Source organism: Antechinus flavipes, chromosome 1, assembly GCF_016432865.1.
Source record: "Antechinus flavipes isolate AdamAnt ecotype Samford, QLD, Australia chromosome 1, AdamAnt_v2, whole genome shotgun sequence".
Classification (NCBI taxonomy): Eukaryota; Metazoa; Chordata; class Mammalia; order Dasyuromorphia; family Dasyuridae; genus Antechinus; species Antechinus flavipes.
The window spans coordinates 692159133-692177035 of NC_067398.1; the positions used below are offsets into that span (position 1 = coordinate 692159133).

General features: G+C 42.6%; 1 protein-coding gene across 1 annotated transcript in view; it reads right to left on the reverse strand.

Annotated features, from left to right (window-relative positions):
- The window catches only part of DNAH10 (dynein axonemal heavy chain 10), a 154239-nt gene that overhangs the window by 15817 nt on the left and 120519 nt on the right, over positions 1-17903 (reverse strand). Inside the window, exons 57-65 of the mRNA XM_051975908.1 lie at positions 15317-15491; positions 11856-12037; positions 8814-8950; positions 6534-6751; positions 5690-5911; positions 5197-5344; positions 3093-3372; positions 1531-1760; positions 844-1117 (exon numbers count right to left, since the gene is read on the reverse strand). Coding sequence (XP_051831868.1) covers positions 844-1117; positions 1531-1760; positions 3093-3372; positions 5197-5344; positions 5690-5911; positions 6534-6751; positions 8814-8950; positions 11856-12037; positions 15317-15491 — 1866 coding nt within the window. The remainder of the gene's footprint in view (positions 1-843; positions 1118-1530; positions 1761-3092; positions 3373-5196; positions 5345-5689; positions 5912-6533; positions 6752-8813; positions 8951-11855; positions 12038-15316; positions 15492-17903) is intronic.

Below are 17903 nucleotides of genomic sequence, written 5' to 3' on the forward strand. Positions count from 1 at the left end.
CAGTTTCCATGACTATAAAATCATGAGTGATAATATCTATACCACTTCCTTCACAGGATGATTGTAAGGAAAATATTTTTTATATCTACCATACAGAAAGACTTGAGAAAAGTTGATTATTATGCTAGCTGTTTTCAAAGAGAGGGGAGGGGGGAAAGAGAAGAGGAGAGAGAAAGAAAGAGACAGAGAGGAAAAAACAAAGGGGAAAAGAGACAGAAAAACAGAGAGAGGAGGAGGGGACAGAGAGAGAGAGTGGACAGAGAGAGAGCAGACTGTCAGTCAGAGCAGGGAGAGGTACAGAGAGTGAGAGGAAAAGAGAGAGAGAGACAGAGAGACAAAGACAGAGATGGGGGGAGGGAGAGAGAGACGAGCAAACAGACAGAGACAGAGAGAACAGAAAAAGAGGGAGAAGAATGAAAAAGATTTCTGCTTAAATGAGAGTCAATTTGCTTTATACTTAGCGCTTTACAAAATTTTCTCAGGAGAAAATGGTTTCCTTTCCTTGGAGACACCAGCTAAATACATTGTGGATATTCTTATTCAAGTAAAGGATGTTCTAAAAGACCTCCAAGGACCCTTCCAACTCTGGAATGTTGTGATTCCAGAATTTTAATGAGCCTCTTTTCTCATAATCTGAATTATCAACCACAATCTCTTTTTGCAAATACAATTTTTCAAAGACAGGATTCTCTAGAGTCAGGGATGTGATTGCATATATTAGACTTAAATTATTACAACTTCTACAACTGGAATAACCCATTAAATCTGATCACTCTTACTAAGGACCTACAATTCCCACACAACCGAGGGCATGCATTTGTCTTGCTATAGAACCAAACCAACCTGTGCAGCCATAGTTGTAGACATTGAAAGTCAGAGTGTCCATAATGTTTCTTAACCTCCTTGGAAGAAAAGAATCGGGCAAAGATTTCTTAAGTGAGAAAATAAAGACATCCAGGAAGGCTGATAAAGAATACTGATACATGGTGTTCACGAGCGCCATTTCTGACAAAACAAAGAACAATATGGCGCCCCTCTTGCTAGCAGGCCGGTAGCCGTCACGCAGTCGATCGATGTCCACTGCTGTCTTTTCGGCCAGTTTGAGTTTCTCTGACACCTAAAAGAAAGGTCAGCATCAGAACATGATTTTTGGTTTGATTTCATATAAACGAAATCTGTAAAATCATGAAGGTGCAATTTTGTGATGAGCTGAAAAATTAAGAGGGCAAAGAAAAGCAAGACATGGGTATGATAGTTACAAGTAATTGAGAAAAATCTGCTAGGCCAATGAGACATAGAGGACAGATACAAAAGCTCCAAGTTCATAATTTGTGACAACTCAGGTCTAAGTAATGTCTTCCTGTCCCCATTTGAGCTGCCTTTTCCTTCTCCCCCAAATCTTTCTGACTCCACAGCCCCCATCTCCTCCCCACAAGTAACAAGTAACAGCAGCCCCATGGGGGCACAAGTGCCCCGAGAAGCTCCCTCCATCCCACAGGGCGAGGAGCATGGACATACAGAACTTCTTACCTCAGTGGCTTTTGTCTTTGTCTCCTCAAGGGTCTGTACCAAGTCCACATTATCCAACATGTTGCCCGTGGATGTGGCCAGTTCTCGGAGGAGAGAATCTTCCAGGTCTTTCAGCAAGTTCTTGTTTTCGCTCGTCTCCTGGATGAGGTGCTCCCTCTGCTCCTCCAGCTCTCTTCTCTCATAAGCCACAATGACACTGAGCAGTTGGTCCTCGAGGCCCTTCAGCGTGACTGTGGGCAGGACATGGAAATGTTATTTTCAGAGCTTTTCACATATACAGAGTGTTTTCCAATTTTGTGTGTGTGTCATTACACAGCAACTTGGAGGAAGGCATTCTACCAGCCACCAAGAACACAGAGACAAGAGTGCAGCAGAAGCTTATAAGTGTGTTGGCCAATACAACATGAAAATCAGTAAATGATAATTACAAAAATCAGGGAGAACTTCTTCTAGGAAGGAGATGGCCCATGAGCTTCAGTCCTGAAGGGAGAGCATTCTGGGCATTGTGCTAGTATCTGCACCAAAAAAAGGAGAAGAAATAGGATCCTGCGTTCAGTGAATGGCAAAAGGCTACTTTGTCTGGAACAGAGATTGTGGGAAGTGGAACAAGACAGATATCGGAGAATGAAGAGGAATAAAGAGACATTATCTCGTGTTTTCTTGTACATGCAGGTTTCGTCGTCCCTAAGTGGAATGTAAACTCTTTTGGAGAAGGTTATCATCTTACCTTTACATCCAGTGCCTTATACAGGGTAGGTGCTTATTGTTTGCTGTTGTTTGTCCTTTATTCTGGAAGAGGACCATGTCATGGGGTGGAAGGTGAGGAGAATACCATGACATGCAAGTGAGTTGGATTCAAGTGAGGGAGGGCTCCAGAACTGGAGATGGCCTTGGATATAGTGGGAGGCCTTGCCCTTTTAAATTGAAGTCTTTAACTAGTCTTAGTTTGACTGAGGCAATGGCCAATAAATCATTAAGACTGGGAAAGAAATGAGGCAAAGAATGTAAAAGAGAAATATTCTCTTTTATTTAATCAAAAAAATCATTCTGGGAGGGGAAGACCTTCCTTGGATCTTTTGGCCAAACAGAAACAATTCGTCTTTACCCTGAGCCACCAGAATCCAAACCCAAACCATGACTTCTATGTGATAGATGTTTACCGAATGAATGAATAAGAAGCAAGCTAAAGTTAGATTGTAAAGGATTTTAAATGACAAAAGTTGTACTTTATTCTAAAATGGGAAGCCATTGAATATTCTCAAGCAAGGAAAGGACATTGTTAGAATGAATGGTGCTTTAGAAAGCTTCACTAATGTTTTATTATTAAACTGGAATTCTGTGACCATAATAGAACATTTAGCCTTAAATCTAATGGTACTCTGAGCACACTCCATGAGCACAGCTTCTTGAACAGACAGAGCACTGACTTGGAATAACAAATATCTGGATTTAGATCCTGTCTCTGATACTATGTGATCTCAGAAAACCAGTTCACCTCCATGGACTGGATGGTCCAAGTCTAGACCCCTATAATTCCAAACAAGGATCAAACCCATTCTCACCAGTGTAGTTGATCACCATGGCTTTTCCAAACACGGACGGAGAATATCTAGGATTGGCCAGTTTGGTGTTCAGGTAGAGTTTAAAATTTATATCATAATCAACTTCTTTATCTCCCAATATGATAAACTGTCGTCCTTGAACGTTTTTCACATTTTTTTCCAGCACATTATCAATCACTGGATCAATATATTCATCCACATCTTGGAACAAGAAAGGGGTACCGTACTTTATGGACATTTCCAGCTGTTTGAGGAAATCGGGGTCATTAAAAGAAGCAACCTGAAAAAAGACCAGAACAAATGAAAAGTGAATACACCCTCACCAAAAGAGGGGGAGCTGAGATTCTTAGCCGTTTTTGTGTCCTGGACCTCATGGGCAGTCAATCTTACCAGGTCTATCAAGCCTTTTTCAGGATAATGATCCCAAATGGATAACAAAGTACATAGGATTGCAAAAGAGTTATCAAAATATTTTTAATAACCAAGTACTTAGACCCCAGGTTAAGAGCCACCGAGAAGAAGAATCGGCGCTAGTAAAGGCTGCCTTTGCCATGGAGAATAGCTAAAAAGGGCAAAGATTGGAACAAGGAAGCATGTAAAAAAGCAGCATGTATGTGTGTCTGTGAGTATGTCTCTCTGTGTGTCTGTGTCTCTGTGTGCATCTGTGGCTGTATGTTTGTGTGCTGTGTGACTGTATCTGGTTCCACAGTGTCCATGTGTGTCTGTGCATATCTGTGTGTGTCTGGGGGTAGCTCTGTGTGTATCTGTGTGGCTGTGTCTCCGACTGCCTGTGCATGTGTCCATGTCTATGCCTGCGTGTCCACATGTGTGTCCGTGTATCCGTGTGTGGGTCCCCACGTGGATGTGAAGCCCAGGGGGAATGCCAGCTAGAAAGAAGCGGACAGTTTATCCTTGAGGAGTGAGCTGAGAGTTTCACAGCACCAGGGAGGGAAGATCTTGAAGATCATCCATTCTCTCTGTGCCTGCCAGAGAATCCTCTTGACTCCAGTCCCAATTCGGGGTCCAGACTCCCCTGAGAGGGAGCCCTCTGTCTCCCAGAAAAGCCCCTTCCACTTTTGGATAGACCTGGTGATCAGAAGGGGCTGCTTCCCTAAATCGAGCCCAAAGCTGCCTCTTTGCAGCTTCCACCCATTGGCCCATGTTCTGCCCTCAAGCCAAGAGGACTGAGTTTAATCACTCTTCCACACTAAAAGATAGCTCTGATATCCTCCCCATAAATCTTTTATTCTCAACAAAATTATCAAAACATTGCCAACTTCATCCCATATATCCTTCTATCATGTGGGCTTGGGGCTTTCCAAAACTCATCGGGGCAGAGTACAATGGAACCAGGACTTCTCTCGTTGGGTTTTTGGTGCAGTGTCACACTGTTAACTCTTTGTGACCTTCCTTTCCTTTTTTTGGAAGGGGAGGGGAAGAGGAGAGGTGAGAAATTTGTGTTTCCTTATTTTGGGGGGCCTCCTGATGTGAAAAATTCTTCCACCAATGCAGATTGGCAAGTGTTCTGCAATTTGTCAAGTAACTTCCTAGCTTTTTCCTTTTGTCTTTGTATCTACAAATCTGAAAAGTGTGTCACTTATCCAAGCCACTGATTTCTCCCCTCCCATGAAGCAATTGGGGTTAAATGACTTGCCCAGGCTCACACAGCTAATAAGTACTTGTCTGAAGGCAGATTTGAACTCAGGTTTTCCTGACTCCAGGATTGCTGCTCTATCTACTGCATCATCCAGCTACCCTTGAGTCATTGATTTTTTAAATGTTAAATCACAGCTAGGTGATGCAATGGATAGAGCACCAGCCCTGAAGTCAGGAGGACCTGAGTTCAAATCTGACCTCAGACACAACACTTCCTATCTATGTGACTTTGGGCAAGTTACTTAACCCCAATTGCCTCAGAAAAAGAAAAAATGTTAAAAGAGCATAGGGCTGATCATAAAACTCCCAGCTTCCCATGCTTGGGTCTTTTCATTTTGAGTTTTGAGTAAGGACCATCAGTCTTTCCTATTTCAAATTCAAAATCATTTGTCATAGTGCAGGGTTCGGGTCAATGAAAGAGAAGAATTGTTGATCACTTCAACCCTACCCGAAGGTTGTTTTTTTCTTCTTTTCTCTTTATCCAATTTAGCGCTTGTTGCTGGGGGTCAATGCACAAAGGAAAACGACTGGCTCGCGTGGTGAGAATACCATTCTGAACAGAGAGCTCATCAGGAGGCAGGCCCTGGGAGCCCCACCTGGGGATCCAAACATCAGAAAATCAATGATGTACCTAAAGCTTCTTTTATAGTTTTTACTGGATTGCTCAGAGTCTAAATGCCAAAAGCTGAGTAAAAGGGCTCTAGTGGAAAGGAAAAAAACCAATGGCCCTATTTCCAGTATTAGGAGAAAACATGGGCCTGCTCCATCCCTGCTCTACGGAAGAAGTGGAGGGCCACCTCTATTTCCACACTAAACCTAGGCCCAGCCCAACCCTGGCTTCCTCTAGCACCACCACCTCGGAGGACCACCCACCATCCTTCTGTCCCCTCCCGAGCCGTGAAATAATAGCACAGCTCTCTCAGCCAAAGAGCATCCCTTACCTACTGATCTCTACATCATCTGTGAGCAGATTCTCCAGGCGAAAAGGCTGACTCAGGGGGATTTCCCGATCCAGTAAATCTCCTTGCCAAAGCCCATTGACCATCTCATCTCGAAACTCCCAGGTGAAGGCCCCTTCGTAGCTCAGGAAGGCAGCGCAGAGCAGACAGTCACCCAACAACTTGAATCGTCGATGTATCAGCTCGTCCAAGTCAGCCAGCCATCTGATGGGAAAGAGACAATCTCTCTAATTTAGTCATCAGGTTCTGGTAGGGACTTTTAGAAGACTTGCAACTTTCCCTGCCAAATTCTGCCAGCCAACTATTTCTTCAGGCTGATGGACACATATATCATGAGTAACTCACAGCACGAGCAAAATGAACGTGTCCAAAAGCATTGCCATGGGACTGTATTACCCACTACACTTAAGACTTTGCAAATTACAGCTTTAATCATGGACTTCTCAAGCCAAAAAGACTTACTTTGCAGATCACTTTCTCACCCTCCCAGTAATGATGCTGACTCCCACAATCATTGGCTTCAGACACTGAGCCAGAAGCCACCAAACTACCAAAGTTCCAAGTGTCTCAGGGAGCCATCTATGGATTATGTCACATGTCCTTGCCTAGTACCACAGTCTCACGGGGTCCTTTCTACTTAGCGGGATATAATAGGACTTACAAATAGGCTTTGCAAGCCTTTGATGCACAGAAAAGAATCCACTTGCTGAATAAATGTAGCCATGGGAACCATTTTACAATGGTGGACATCCCAATTCAAACCATTCACCTTCTAGAATCAACTTAAGAAACTTTTCTTAATTTTCTTTCAAGAAACTAAGCTAACCTCACGTTTTCTGAGCCCAAGCCGGAAATCAGTTTGTCAGCTGCAATCAGCCGTCTTTCCATGATCTCTGCTTCCTCCTGGAGCTGTTGCTTTTCCAATATGGCTGCCTCATATTTGGCTCCCAAAGCTTCCAGTTCAGCATGGAGTGTGGCCAACTCATTCTGAATTCTTTCCAGTTCTCTTTTACTGAGAAAATAGTTTCTCTCCAGTCTTGCCACCTGTATATTTTAAAGAGTATACACAATGCTTGAGAATTGGGAAAGGGAGTATAGAGGAGGGGGAAAGGAGAAGAGAGAGGCTACAAGGATCCCTTTTCTAAGACTTGGAACACATCTATGCGATCTAATGAACGGCACAGGGGACCAAGTGATTTAGTACCACAGGCAACCACAACCTGGATTTCTTTCTTTAGCTCTCTTTTTTTTTTGGGGGGGGGAGGGTTAAACATGTACAATCCTTTAAAAAATATTTCCATAGTTGTCACATTGTGCAAGAAAAATCAGATCAAAAGGAAAAAAATATGAGAAAGAAAAAACAAACAAAAAGGTAAAAATAGTAGGTTGCAATCCACATTCAGTCTCCATAGTTCTCTCTGAATGTGAATGGCATTCTCCACCCCAAGTCTATTGGAATTGTCTTGGATCACTGCATTGTCTTCAGTTGCTTTTTCAACTCCTTTCAATCCTTCAATCCAATTAGACTAAAGCAATTCATATTTAAGTGAAGATGGGGTTACTTTTTTTGATTGTGTGTGTGGATGTGTGTAGATATACCTATGTTTGTATAGAGATGTGTATGTCAATATATATGTGTTTATGTGTATATAGATATGTTTATATATGGATGTACGTATGTATGTATGTAACCTCTATCTTAAAGCCCACTGACATGGGTTTCTCTTCTTATTGGTAGAGATAAAGGCTCTGCCCCTTCACATGAGGGGCAGGGAGAAGTTGGTAAGGGACTACAGTGCTCTTCAAAGTTAAGTCCCCTAGAGGACTCATCAAGCTTCAAGGCTGCTTCAAGTACTTCTGGTCACTGCAAGTACTTCTGGCTTCCAGCTTCAACAGGGAAAATGGAAGAAACTAATCCCACTTCATATTGCTAAAGAAAATGATTCTGGAAGGAGTTGGCAGGTTCTATCATGTCCCTGTCCCAGCTAGCTACTCTAAAAACTTCAGGGAGCTTTCCATTTAATGAAAAGTAGGATACTCTTGGTTGAGCTCAGATACATCACTACCAATGGTAGCGCTCCTTCCTTCTGTATTGTCAAGTTTCTCCTTTGTAGATCTTCTCTAATTTCTGTTATGATTTGGATAAATGGGTTTCTTTGCTGTTTTCTATGTATATTTATCATGGAACTGGTATTAGGGGGGAAAGTGTTCAAATCTTGGATAGAGATCTTGGGGTCCTCCTTCCCCACCAAAATGACAGTGATCCGAAGGTAGTTGGAACCAATCATATCCCCTAAATAAATAGTATTTAAGAAAGAAATCGGATAAACTTCTAGCCCAGTATCCCCTTGCTCTGAGGAGAACAGAATAGCCCCTCGTTCCAACTTCCTACTTCTCCTTTTGGCAGTAATTTAAAGTCTCTCTTGGAGAAAGATAGAAGGAAAAGAAGCTTGAGATGTCTCTTCTCCCACCCTTTGAGCTACACGATAGTCTCTCTCTTCATATGTGGGCCTTTTCTTTAACATGATGCTAAGCCTCTCTCTCTCTCTCTCTCTGTCTCAATATATATGTACACATACATATATAATACACATGTGTATACACACATAGGTGTCCATAATGTATAAACATATGTTTATGTGTTTATGTGTATATATCATCTTCATGTGTACACTAGTGATTTCCAGCATTAAGCTATGGCTTCAAGTTAAAAGTACAAAAGAAGGCATTTAAAGACAAGGGTGACCCTAGTGAGTTGCTTCTTTGCTTTTTGATCAATGGGAACAATTAGCAGTCTAAATATATAAATGCTCCTCTTCATTCTTGGTTTTCCCAATTATATTTTAATATAATTGCCTGAATGAAGCACTCGTTTAAAAACTTTTTTTCATCCTCCTCATATACAAAATTTGACAAAACCTTTGGAGAACTCTTCCCATTCCCTAATTCATCTAAAAAGAGATATGTTTCAGGGCCAGAATCTACAGGAAAATGCAAGAAAGGGTTTCTAACTCAGATCAATAAAGAAGGGCTGTGAATACATGAGATGCCAATTAACCCCAGACTGGACACAGTCCCATCACTGTGTAGGATTCACAAACAGTACCTTCTCTCTTTTGGGCTTGATTTCTTTAAAAACATCACAGTAACCCATCACAGCTTCAACAAACTTCAGCATGCCCAACCCGGCTTTGCTTACAGCCTCCATTTCTTCCATTGTTGTATTGAGATTCTTTAAGAGTCCTTATGATAAAACATTAAAATTTTCAATCAGTGGTTCAGTCAATAAACATCAATTAAGTTCCTACTAAGTGTCAGACACTGTGTTAATTTCTAGGATTACAAAAAAGGGGCAAAAACCAGTCTTGCTCTCAAGAATCTCACAGTCTAGTGGGAAAGGGGACAACAGGGGACCACAACAATATACAAATATAATATATGTAGGATAAAATGGAAATAAATTATGTCAGGAAGAAAGCAAAAAGATTAAGACTGGGAAAGTCTTCTGACAAAGGGTGAGATTTTAGCTGGGGTTTGAAGGAAGTCAGGGAAGCTGGGAGGCGGACAAGAGAAGGAAAATGTTCCAGGTATTAGACATAGCCAATGAAAATGTCTAGAGTTTGTGTGAGGAACAGCAGGGGAGCAGAATACATGAAGATGAGGAAAGTAAGAAGACTGGAAAGATAGGAGGGATTCAGGTGATGTATGGTTTAAATGTTGAATAGAGTATTTTGTATTTGACTCTGAAGACAATAGGGAGCCATTGAGGTTTGTTGAGTGGGAAGGAATGTGGAGGGATGACATGGTCGGATTTTATTTTGGGAAGATCAGTTTGGGAAGATCAGTGAAGAATAGACTGAATTAGACAGAGACTGGAAGCAGGCAGATCCATTGGTAACCACTGCAATGATCCAGGCTTGAGGGATGTTGGGGCCTGTATAGCACGGGATAGTATCAAAGGAGACACAAGGAGGTATATTCAAGAAATGCTGAGGAGGTGAAATGGACAAGAGATGCTGTGGAGGTGAAATGACGAGAGATGCTGAGGAGGTGAAATAGACGAGATGCTGTGGAGGTGAAATGAACAAGAGATGCTGAGGAGGTGAAATAGACGAGATGCTGTGGAGGTGAAATGAACAAGAGATGCTGAGGAGGTGAAATAGACGAGATGCTGTGGAGGTGAAATGAACAAGAGATGCTCAGGAGAGGAAACGGACAGGAGATGCAGTGGAGGAGAAATCAACAGGCCTTGGTCACAGCTTGGATATAACCAAGTGAGAGATAGTGAAGAGTCCAGGATGACTCCTAGGTTGTGGGTCTGAGGGACTGGGAGGAAGGTGATGACCTGGACAGAAGCATGGAAGTTCAGAAGAGGAGAGGGTACGGTGCAAAAGGGAAGATAATGAACTCTGTTTGGGGTGTGTTTTGAAATTTTTGGCACATACAGTTTGAGAAAATGAGAAAAATGAGATACTTTGGGGCAAATTAAGTACTTCTAATTCATTAGTAAATATGTCCACAAAATATAGATCCCAACTGTCTTAGATCAGAAAGTCTCAGACATCTGTTTTTCATAAGTGACCTTTTGCATATGAGCAAATCCTCTCAAGCGACAAAGGCAAATGAACATGGAACCTTCCCCAAAGTCCCTTCTTCCTATTAGGCTTTCCAGGTCTGTGTTGAGAGGCTATGTCTGTATATGCAGCTTAATCTCTGCCATTCCATGCCTGTATTACATCTGCCATTGCTGCATGAGACCTATGGCCCAGGTTTGTAATGGGATCATCAAAGTTCCTGAGAAAGACCCCTTACTTGCTACCACTGTCATCTGAACTTTCTGTTAATGGGAGAGGATTCTCAGATAAAACCATCACAAAGCTATGCTTATAGGATCCCTATGGTGGTTTTATCATATAAATAAAAGCAACTAACATTAAGGGAGAGTTTATTGTGAGGGGGCAAAACTAACATCAAAATGACACAAGAATTGGAGGAGGACATTCTGGCACCAGGACATATACACTGGAATAGGAGTCCTAGATCAAAAGATCGTGGCTCAAATTTTGTTTCTGTCACCTCCTAGCTCTGTCACTACCCTAGCTGGGTAAGCCACCTGGAGGAAAGTCAACGAACCTTCTCTGGGTCTCATTTTCCCTCTCTGTGAAGTGAAGGGGCAAAAATTAGCTGCTCTCCTGGGTCCCTTCCAGTTCTAAACCTATAATGTAGGCTTCTATAAACTTAAAAACATCAGGATAAATAGTTATAGCTACACAATTATGATTGCTTTCCTCAGAAATATTGAATATGGGGGGCAGCTGGATGACACAAGTGGATAGAGTGTCAGCCCTGGAGTCATGAGTTCAAATCCAGCCTCAGACACTTAATACTTCCTAGCTGTGTGATCCTAGGCAAGTCACTTAACCCCAATTGCCTCAGGAAAAAAAGAAAGAAATATTGAATATATTGATGACAAATATAGAGATATAAAGGTATAGATATAAAGATAAGCATAGATATAGGTAAAGATGTAGGTATAGGTACAGATGATATAAATATATATATAGACAGAAATGTAGGAAAAGTTGTTCCCTAAGAGGAATCATGCCTCTTCTTTCAGAATTCAGGCCTGAAGGATTTTTAGGTCCTCAGGAACCAAAGCACCAAACAGTTGACTGTTAATTGATAACTTGAGACATTTATACTCACTATCTATTTTTTAACAGCTCACTTTAGCACTATACTGGGAAAAGGTCAGTCAGGTCAAGAACTTATCCCAACCTTCTACGGAAAGTGCAAGCATAGGAGAAAAATCATAAGTGAAGTGCTAAGTAAAAAGGCTGTGTCCTGCCAGGTAAAACTTAGGGCAACATGCAGATTTTGTATATGTTACTGCCAATGAGAAAAAGAATTTGGTTTCTTAAAGAGTCTCAAATCCCTTTGCTGAATCCAAAACTATGGGCCCTGTAAATGGAAAATTACTTTTTTCTTCTCAGTCTTGGATTATGTATGTCTCCCAACAGTATCTCTTTCCTAAGAGATCAAACAAACCCCAAATTCCATGGTTTTATCTAGATTGGAATAAAGAAAAGTCCCGAGTTGGGACAATGTCTGCCTACGTGAGATTTCTGCTCTAGTTGTCAGCACTTGCCTCGTATGTTTTTGACTTGACTCTGGGAAATTGAATCAAAATCCATGTCCATGAGAGACCTTAGGAAGTTCGGGTCAGACATCATGCCTTTGGCTGCCTTCCAGTTGAGTTCCTTGTAGCCCTTGATAATCAAGATACATTCACAAACAGTTTGCACCTGTTTAGGAGGTTTAGCAAAAGACCTAGGGGGAAAAAAGTCCAAATCAATCAATCATACACAGAATCACAAGATAAAAACTGAGATAAGAAATAAAATAAAATAAAAATCAAGATGGGCTCAAGGTAAGTATTCAAAGACACTGATGTTAGGGGTGGGAAGTCCCACATTGAGTTCAGTGATAGCAGAGCTTTGAACCTGAGGATCAGGAGACCTCTAGGTTGGAATTCCAGCTTGAATGCTTTCCAAATGTGCAACCATGGCTAAGTTATGTAATCTATGTGAGCCTCAGTTTCCATATCTGTAAATAAAGATAATAGTGCCTGAATAACTCTGCCAGTCCTGCTCTTCTCTACAGAATTCAACCCTCTCTTTTTGCAGAGGAACAGGGTAAAGCCTGCAGTACTTAACTGAGAGTAAATGACCTGGCCAAAGTCAGTGTTGGTAGTAAGGAATCAGAGGCAAGATTTGAACTTAGTCGCCCTCCCTGAAAAGTCACTGCTTTTTCCACTTTTCCAGAGCCATCTACAAGGCCATGTAAAGAGACTCTTTTCCATGTGTACCACGAAGGCTTGCTCTTTCATCCAAATATGATACGCAAAGATCCCAAAGCATAAATCCAGAAATGAAAGCAGGAAAGAGAACTTTTTCTTCTCATTGATCAAAATGGCAGAAAGATCAAAGGTGGAAAAATAGGGAATCTAAGCCAATGACTCCAAAAAGCAATTTTCCTCAAAGAGGAAAGACTGACTGAGCCACTTTATTTGCTGCTCCACATCCATGGCATCGTGTCACTGCACAGATAGATGACATGGGGCCATCATCCCCAGGGTGACTGAGAGCAGACATCGGGACCACTTGGGACCCAGGACAGTGGGAAGGGATGTCTGGCACACTGCCGAATTAAACCAAGGCCATGGAAATAAATTCAAGGGAATACTGATTAGGAGGTGGGAAGGGACCTTGGCAAAGGTGGAAGATGGGAGGGATGTGCTTATTTCTGTGGAGTATTTCTACCCCTGACCAACCCAAACCCTAGCTACCTGGGCTAATTCCACAGCAAAGCAAATCTTTTCTATTGAGAAACAACCCGGACAACCTTTATTTCTCAGCTCAGCAATGGGGACAACAGTAATTAGCAAAGGAATAACTTCCCTGGGAAAAGACTGCCTCTTGCGACCAGCAATAACATCTCCAGATGAATGCTTTGCTTTCTGGACAGAGAAATAGCGCTGTCCTAAATCAAATGCTCCTTTAATAAAAAACCAAGATTATTCGCCTTCAAGGAGAAGACAGGCACCTCCAAAAATCAAGACAAAATATGATATCATCTTCCCCTGAAATCATTTCAAATGAGGGGGGAAAAAGCAATGTCAGATACAGCACCAGCATCAGAATCAGAATGGACAAAGCCAGCTTGGGTAATGAGTATGTGAGAGGAGACAGTGAGGGACAGCGGAAAGAACACAGTGCTGGATTCAGAGCCCCTCGGTGACAGAGTCACTGCCATAGCTTTCTCATTTGAAAGACGAAGGATTTGAATGAGATGACCTCTGAGGTCCCTTCCAGCCTCCAGGTCTCTCATCTAAGAAAAGTATTAACTTTGCTCAGGCTGATCCCCTTCCTCTCTTCCAGCTCCTAGACTCCCTAATCTCCTTCAAGACACTGTTTGGGGGCCATCTTGTATTGGAGGCTTTTCCTGATTCCCCCCCAACACTCCTACTTGAAATGACTTTCATCCAGTACTTTCTATAGTGCCACAGATTATGTGTTAAGTCATTTTATTCATGTCTGATTCTCCATGACCCCATTTGGGATTGTCTTCACAGAGATACCACTTGGCAGAGTAGTTTGCCATTTCCTTCTCCAGCTCATTTTACAGATGAGGAAACTGAGGCAAACAGGATCAAGTGACTTGCCCAGGGTCACAGAGCTAGTAAGCGTCTGAGACTGGATTTGAACTCAGGAAGATGAATTTTCTTGATTTCAGACCTGGAGCTCTCTCCACTGCACTACTTAGCTGCCCCAATTATAGAAGAGGTTTAATAAAAGCTTGCTGAATTTAACTGAATTGTTATGATTAAAGATGCAAAGTCATATAAATGATAACATCTTGGAAAGACTCCTGCATGCATGAGTCAGAAGGAAGAAGAGTCAGCAATAAATCAGAACAGAAGGAACTCCTTCAAAGACTCCAGGACAATGTCCATTGTTTGAATTTCACTAATGGTATGAGATGCAGCTTCCAGAGTCCACTGGAGAATGAGCAGGGTAGGTTTGGGGGTGGGCAGACAGTGCGGAGCAAGGGCCTCTTCTTCTCGCCAGGGGGAAGAACCATCTGGACAGGCTCCCTCTACCTAGTAACTTTTGAAAGGCTAGCATGAACATCAGTTGGAAGCCACAACTAGAATGGCTAGAATTATGGGCCCATTTGTCACAGAGAGGAAGAAAAGCATATATGGATCCCATTTCACCTACTAGTGTGTAATGTTTATTTTTATTATTCTGGGCCTAGCCATAGATTTCTAATAGCCAATCTGCTAACAGCTTTATTAAGCACACTGCAGCTGCATCTACCAATACATGCTATTTCCCTTAATCAGAGAGGGATTTACACAAGAACAATCTCTCTTTATTTGTATCCCCAGCAGTTGGTACATGAGAAGTGCTTAACAAATGCATTTTCATTCATTCATTCATATGCCAGGTACTGCCTCAAGGTGCTTGGGACACTGACAGATGTCACAGACTTAGTCCTCGATTTGGAGTCAGGGAGACCAGAGTTTAAGTCCAGGCTCAGAGATTTACTAGTGGAGTGACCCTGGGCAACCCACTTAATTAATGATTGTTTCAGTTTCCTCATTTGTAAAGGGGGGATAATGATAGCACCTGCCTCGCAGGATTGTTGTAAGGATCCAGTGGGATTAAGCACAGCACAGGGCTGGTATATAGACAGTGCTTAATAAATGCTTGTTTTCATCCAAGGGAGAACATGTGTATATGTACAGGCATATACAAAACAAGAACAAGATGATCTAGGAGGAGGGCACATGCACTGAGTGGAGGATCAGGAAAGGCCCCATGGAGAAGCCATTGAGGAAGTCAGGGATTCTCATGATGGGAAAACTCCCTCCACCAAACCAGATCAAGCTAGTGCCTTCTCTGCCACTTGGGGAGTCTGTGGGACCTCCCCTGGCGCCCTCAGTGTCCAAGGGACTGCTCAGCGAGTAGGGCTAGAGACAGGGCTGGCTCCCAGGCCCTCCTGACTCAGTCCCTACCCCGTGGCCCCTCCACGAGCCGTTACCTGATCTCTGTGACGTCGGATTTGTCCAGCTTCTGCAGCTCCAGCTTGGCGGCTTCTAAGATGGGCATGGCTTCCTCCAGGGCTGTCTCAGCCTCAGCTTTTTCCACGGCGATGATCTTATTCTGTTCCTCTATCTCTATGGCCTTCTCCTCAGCAAGTTTCTTCTTTTCCTCAGCTGTAGGATGAGGTGGGAGAGTACAATGTCTCAACTGATACAAATATACAGGATCAACTTGGCTGTACTTAACAAAAAGAGACGTGGTCTTCGGGACAGCCTGGAGGAACCCAAAGCTCTCAGACCCCGCATCCTCACCCTTTACCCCCTTCCCTCTCAGCACCTTTCTCTCATTTGGCCCGTTGGCTGGGGAGCAGCTTTAGGTCATCCCACAGAAACTACCTCTTCTCCTGCTAGTTGATTTAAATTCCCCTCTCTCCCACTGGCCTCCTTTTCCTATATCCATCCTCCCTCCTGCTGCCTTCCCTTCAGATTTAGCTTTATCATCAGTAGCAGCAGAGAATTCTTAACTTGGAGTCAGAAGGAACTGAATCTCACCTCAAACACTCCTAGCTGCGTGATCCTGTCACTTAAAACTCTCGGGACCCAGTATCTTCACTGTAAGATAAGGAGGACTTATGGCTCTAAGGCCCTGTTCCAGCTCTAAGTCTATGCTCCTATGGTCATAAGGGAGAAGCCTGGCTGAGAACATTAGAGATCAAAGGAAGAAACAAAGCAGCATTTGTGTCCTCTGGAAAAATGAAGTCACACTGTTGGGGCAAAAAGAGGAAAGGGAAAAGGATTTCAAGAAAAAGCGCATTAGCCTGGCCCAGTGTTGTGGTACAGATGTGAGGGGATTCCCAATTGTCCAGACGTCCGCCGGCGCCTCCTGCCAGGAGAGCAGTGAATCATTCCTTTGGGCGACCAGAAATGGCCACCAGGAGAAAGAAGGTCCTGGTTCATGGGGCTCATTCAGGGAAAGTCTAAAGGAATCAAAGATGCTAAGCCTGGAGGATAGAGTGGGAAGGGAGGTCTTGTCGAAAGTGGATGAGACTCTTCCTCAGAGGAGAGGAGCATAAACAATGGGTGAAAGTGGCAAAAAACGGCACATTAAAAAAGGCACATTTTGGCTTCACATCAGAACTTTCTAAGAATGACAGCTTTTCAGAAGCTGGAGAGGCTAAAACAGATGGCCTTTGAGACCCCTCTAGCCCTGAGATCCTATAACTTCATGAAGTGAATAGTACAAATGTTATTACTGCCATTTTACAGATAAGGAGACTGAGGCTCAGAAAGGTGATTTGCCCATAGCTAGTAAGAGGTCAGATCTGTCAACAACAAAATTGCCCTTTTCCCACCACACTACATGCCCTCATAAGCAAAGGCAGGAAGGAGGAAATGTCAGAGACAGGTTCAGGAGACAGTGTGTTGAATAGTTCAGTGAAGGTTGAACAACTGTTCTAAAAATGATCTCGCAAGAAAGGGACTCTCCTAAGTCTTCTCCAGCACAATCTGAAAGCATCAATTCTACAGTGCTTGGCTTTCCTTGTAGCCCAAGTCTCACAACTATACATTGCTACTGGAAAATACATATATATAATTTGGACTATACAGATCCTTGTCAGCAAGGTGATTTCTCTGCTTTTTAATATTCTGTCCACTTTGTCATAGCTTTCCTTCCTTGGAGCAAGCATCTTTAAATTTCATGACTGCAGTCACCATCTGCAGTGATCTTTGAGCTCAACAATATAAAATCTGACACCTCTTCCAATTCTTCTCCCTTTACTTGCCAGGAAGTGATGGGACCAATTGCCAAGATCTCAGTTTTTCTGATGTTAAGCTTCAAGTCAGCTTTTACCATCTTTTTTTCACCCTCCTAAAGGTTTCTTAGTTCTTCATTTTCTGCCATCAGAGTGGTAGCACCTACATATCTGAGAGTTTTCATATTTCTCCCAACAACCTTAATCCCAGCTTTTGATTCATCCAGACTGGCATTTTGCATGATGAATTATGCTGCATAAAAGTTAAATAAATAAATTGATAATATAAAGACTTATCCTATTCCAAACTTATATCAATCAATTGTTCCATGTTCAGTTCTAACTAGTGTTCCTGGACCTTCACACAGGTTCCCCAGGAAAAGAATAAGATGATCTGGTATTCCCATCTCTTTGAAAACTTGCCACACTTTGTTGTGATCCACACAGTTTAAGGCTTGAGTGTAGTCAATGAAACAGAAGTAGATGTTTTTCTGGGACTCTTGTACTTTATTCCTAACACACTGAATGTTGGCAATTTGGTCTCCAGTTCTGCCTCTTTGAAAACCGGCTTGTCTGGGGCAACTAAATGCAAGGTGGATAGGGCACTGAGCCTGAGGTCAGGAGGACCTGAGTGCAAATAAGGCCTCAGATATTTAACACTTATGAGCTATGTGACCCTGGGCAAGTCACTTAACTCCAATTGCCTTGTAGAAAGAGAGAGAGAGAGAGAGAGAGAGAGAGAGAGAGAGAGAGAGAGAGAGAGGAGGGAAGGAAGAAAGGAAGAAAGGAAAGAAGAAAGAAAGGAAGAAGGAAGGAAGGAAGGAAGGAAGGA